The sequence below is a fragment of the Limulus polyphemus genome, unplaced genomic scaffold (genome assembly GCF_000517525.1).
Source record: "Limulus polyphemus unplaced genomic scaffold, Limulus_polyphemus-2.1.2 Scaffold71, whole genome shotgun sequence".
NCBI classification, from domain to species: domain Eukaryota; kingdom Metazoa; phylum Arthropoda; class Merostomata; order Xiphosura; family Limulidae; genus Limulus; species Limulus polyphemus.
This window is the reverse complement of record NW_013665681.1, coordinates 630,584-635,693: the sequence shown is the minus strand read 5'-3', so window position 1 is coordinate 635,693 and position 5,110 is coordinate 630,584. Positions and strand designations below refer to the sequence as shown.

General features: G+C 31.9%; 1 protein-coding gene across 4 annotated transcripts in view; it reads right to left on the bottom strand.

Annotated features, from left to right (window-relative positions):
- Window positions 1-2,556: 2,556 nt before the first annotated feature.
- Window positions 2,557-5,110, bottom strand: part of LOC106465996 (thymosin beta-4-like) — a 28,256-nt gene continuing 25,702 nt past the window's right edge. For all 4 annotated transcript variants that reach the window (XM_022394362.1, XM_022394370.1, XM_022394357.1 and 1 more), the window contains exons 3-4: window positions 3,993-4,106; window positions 2,557-3,298 (exon numbers count right to left, since the gene is read on the bottom strand). In XM_022394362.1, coding sequence (XP_022250070.1) covers window positions 3,270-3,298; window positions 3,993-4,106 — 143 coding nt within the window. In that variant the 3' untranslated portion in view covers window positions 2,557-3,269. The remainder of the gene's footprint in view (window positions 3,299-3,992; window positions 4,107-5,110) is intronic.

Genomic DNA, 5,110 nt, shown 5'->3' with positions numbered 1-5,110 from the left:
TTGGATGCTGTGTCATAAGAAGACAAACAATTGAAAAAAGTTATTGTTTTGGATTTTTGTCGTCTTGTACGTGCATTTTTACGTTTCCTCCAAAATCCCAATCAGAAGTAAATATAATTACGTTGCGATTAATATTATTATTAGATTCTGCAAACAATTCCCAAGACCCAACAATTGTTCTAAGCTGTCTCTTGCAGTGTAACTATAGTGTTAAGACTACAATTTTCAGTCTACTAGCCTTTACTATTTAAATGGTTAAGACTATTTGACAATCCAAACAAGATGGATTCAAACATTCCTTTATTGTGAACGATATCTCAATTTTGTCCACTCAAGAAGTTCTTTCATCTATTTGCAGTTACTCCTATAAAGTTTAAATGATAAAACAAGTTATTGAATGTTGTGGTAACCTATTGGATATTTAACAATACAATATTTTATCGTAAGACAACTCACACCAATTCATATGTTCACTAGAATTCAACTAACTGTACTGCTCAAGCACCTACCCTAATAGAACCTCGTATTACCAGGATTATTTCTACTGAAAATATTAGACAAGAAACATTAAATACGGATTCATGTAATTTAGAGAAGCATGATCACTTAAAAGTATGGTAAAGTTTTATGTGCGAATTACTCTCATGAGCAGTGGTTTCGTGTTAGACCCATTAACTGCTCTATTCATTTTATTTCGCATGTTATTATGGAAACGTGTGTAAACTTACTGGCATATAATACACAATCACTTAAGTTATATTTCAAGAACTATAACTTGATTTGAGAAATATCACAAGACACCAACATTTGGATGTATCCAAGTTGATTATCTTAAGCTCTCATTTGGGAAAATTTACATCCTACAAAGTTAATCTATTGCTCTCAGAAATTTCTCGTCCCCCCTCCCCTCATATTTAATATAATAAAAAAAATTGCGCTTTTGGGTACTTTGAAGATTTAAATAATTAGTTTTGATAAATAAAGTCAGAGATTACTGTAACCTATATTTATGGTAGTAAATATCCTTAGATATTTTTCAGCTTCATAAATATCAGAAAATATGAACATTCTTCCCAATATGTTAGTTTATGCTTTTATTTTTTTAAAACAATTTTCAATCATTAAATAATTTCCAGTTTAACATTTCGTCCTCTTCATAACCATTACCAACCACCAATACATGTGTAACCACACTTGTTTCATGGCACAAATACCATTTCATTATGAAAGGGTCACTCTTAATTCTCTTATTTTCGTAGCTAAACTGATATAAAATGTACTTGTGTTCACCGTATAGTTTGATACTGGTATTAAACACAATGAGGTAATAAAACATTTCACAGCACAAGTTCTAAAGCTAGGGGTCAGATTATGAAAAATCAGAGCACATTTTCCAAACTGAAAAATTTAAGTTGAGATAAGTGGCTAAACCTAAGTTGCTCAGAAACTTCACCTAAACATATGCTTGAAGCACTTCAGATTAAATTGCATGGTAGATGTTAAGGTTCAGAAAATATTAAAACAGAACTAATATAATTTGCCTATGTAGGCACGTCATAAAAAGACTTAACTGTATTGTTACGACAGCGGAAGTCACGCGATTCTGGAAGCATGCGCGCTGGAGTTTCTCGAAGGATCATGAATTTGCCTGCCAGCTGGGGTGTGATCTAGATGCCCTCTTTTTAGTATATATAATCCTGGCGAGACAAACCAGCATGATTGAAGAGATAGATAGAGTCAAGTGAACAGTAGGCACCGTAAGTGTGTGAATCACTGATTTATAGCATGTGTTATAAAAGTTGTCAAGAGTGATGAGGTATGTACTCACTGTGAAATTACCGTGTATTAAAAGTTTGTATCGAGGAAGAATAAACTGGGTTAATCAAAAAAGGACTTGTATCGCTGAAGTTTCTCGGAAAGAATTACCGGAAATTAACAAACGAGCAGATACGCAACAGTATGAAAAGAATATGAAGTGTTTTCATAAGTCTTAAAATTCAAAAAGCAAAAGTTTGAGAAATCACTAACTCAAATTTAAAATGCATTCACTAAATGGAAAGCAATCTTTAGCAAATTCCCTATTAAGTAAAAGAAATTTATTTATACACATGCAGTACTTATTCTGAGTGCACTGGGGGTATTTGGTGTTGAAGTACCTGTTATATACTAAAATAAAATCTAAAAAAGTTACAATTTAATGAAGAATATTAAGCCTAAAAACTGAAGTCATTTCTTTAAAGTAGGGGAAGTGATTTAGTTTACGATTAAGAAAATGAATGAAACCTTAGTCAATTGTAATTAAACTGAGAAATGAACAACTCTCATGACATGATTTATGTTGCTTGAAATTACCAGTTTCTTAACTGTCTAAACATAAAACAGCTTCCAACTATCCTTTTTAAAGCATATTATTTCTCAGAAATGTTAAAGTTAACCAGTGAACCTTTGAACTTGAGTATATAAAAATTGGTAATGTCTAAACCACTTGACGACTGGAGGTAAACTCTGTAGAGCCTTAACGTGCTCTGGTAAATCACTACAATCAAGCTAATTAAGTCTGGATTGATGTGAGCAATTTATTGAAAGCACAAGAATGTACAAAAATTAGACAAACATTTATAACTAGTGTTAGGAATGTAAAATTAAGAGCTGTGGCTTACAAAAAACACCATCATTTTGAAGATGGAATGGTTTTCATTCATGTTTAAAATCTAATATGGAACCGTTACATAAAGAATGTTTGAGATATATTACAGAAAATTTGCAAAACCTTATCTATTGAGCTCAGTAGCAATTTATCCTACAAAGATATAAATCATGGAAGGTTAAAATTCAAGTTTGATTATGATCCTTACAATTTTAGATATTTAGTGTAGTAACTTAATGCATAAAAAATGTAACTGGTTAGTATTAAATTTACACATTTACAACAGACTCCCCACCAATTAACAAAGTTCAAATAAATAGACTATTGAAAAGTGTATTAAAAACCTGAATGTGTGTTTATTGAACCTTTAAAACAAAAATTTTTAGTTAGATAATCCATTACACAAAAAATGAGTAAATGTTTAAAGGATGACTAAATGTGGTAACAGAAATCAACCCAGAGAAATTAATTTTGGTTTGGTCACCAAGCTTTTTTTTTTAAAAGAAACTCATTAGGACTGGGCAGCACCATGAAAGCTTTAAGTTATTATGACAACATAGCATGCACGAAACACTTCATGATGTAGTAACTTGTCAACACCAAGCAGAAAGCAAGTAATTTCTCAGGCTGCACCTTTTTCTAGGGCAATAGCTGAAATAGGGAAAACACAAAAAATAGTGAATATTTCAGTATACATTCAATGTAATAAGGATAAGAAAAAACATTTTACTCTACAGAAAATGGCAAAATTTCAAATTGATTATCTTGATAAAATAAATTGTCACAGATTGGATGGCAAATTATGAAGAGCCAGTTTTAACACCTTTACTTTATGTTTAGCATTTCATTTGGGTAATCAAACCATTGGTGGATGTGTATTGGAATAAAGATATTTTCCTATTTTCAAACAATTTAAATGTTCTTTGTGTGAACCTTGAATTTAATTCAAGATTATGTTAAATAGGTTTTCATTAAAAACTAATCATGGATACTCTGAGTATTCTCAATACATCCAGCTAGATCAAGACATCACAACTTTAACTTTACATACTGGCTTAAAAAAAATGTTTAAGTTTGATAAACTTTGTCTTAAAGTCAAAAGACCATTACAGGAAGAAGTTATCCCCTTTGTTAACTATAAAAGGTTTTGTAAATTAATTATTTTTAACATCTAATGGCTAAGAGGAAATAGTTTTATTCAAGATTTTATCATAAATTCGTTAATAATACAAAGTCTTATAAAACATTATTTTGATCGTCAATGCGATGTTGCAAGAAGATTAGTACGTGTTTAAGTATTTGTTTTAGGATTTAATCTTCATCTATAGGTTAAAACACTACTTACTTTCCTTGGTAGGAAGTTCATTCTTTTCCTGCGTTTCTGTGGGTCTGAGCTTAGAAGGGTCATAGGATTTGATGCCTTTCAAAAGCTCCTGTTGCTCCTTCTCCTGTTTGATTTCTGCTCAGAAGGGAAAGAATAGTCATCATCTGTCACTTCAAAATCTTACAAGTTAATCACGGAGGTTAGACAAAGCAACTCGTGGATAGTTTTAGTAAGACATTGTCCCAGATACACGGAGGTTAGACAAAGCAACTAGTGGATAGTTTTAGTAATACATCATTGTCCCAGATACACGGAGGTTAGACAAAGCAACTAGTGGATAGTTTTAGTAATACATCATTGTCCCAGATACACGAAGGTTAGACAAAGCAACTCGTGGATAGTTTTAGTAATACATCATTGTCCCAGATACACGGAGGTTAGACAAAGCAACTCGTGGATAGTTTTAGTAATACATCATTGTCCCAGATACACGGAGGCTAGACAAAGCAACTCGTGGATAGTTTTAGTAATACATCATTGTCCCAGATACACGGAGGCTAGACAAAGCAACTCGTGGATAGTTTTAGTAATACATCATTGTCCCAGATACGGATACGCATTACTATTTTAAGTTCTACCCCTCCCTACAAGAGTTAAATGCTCCCACTAGTATAGCATGTATCTTTACGTAAAAGATGCCTTTTATTTTGTCGGCGAGATTAAAAAAACTGAGAAACTAATATTTAGTATACAAAAAGGTCACAGGTGAATTAAACGGGGATAAAATCCACTAAGATTAAATTAGGCACACGTTCTAAAATGTCGCTTTGTTATTTCTGCAGTATTGCTTCTTTCATTAGGACAAATACACGCTCTTATTTTGATCCCAATACCTTATTTTGTGGGAAGTAGTTTTTTTTTTTATTTTGTGTTTGTTCGTCTTTAAACATTTTAATTAAAATTTAACACCTGCAACCAGCAGCTAGTGAACTCTTCGTTTGATATCTGAAGCTAAAGGGGGAGAAAAATAAACTACCCACTAAAACCAAATTTACACGTTTATTCGACAAATACTAACAAGTTTACATTACCTGTACAACTATACGGAACATTAACTAAAAACAGTAATACCTATTGTT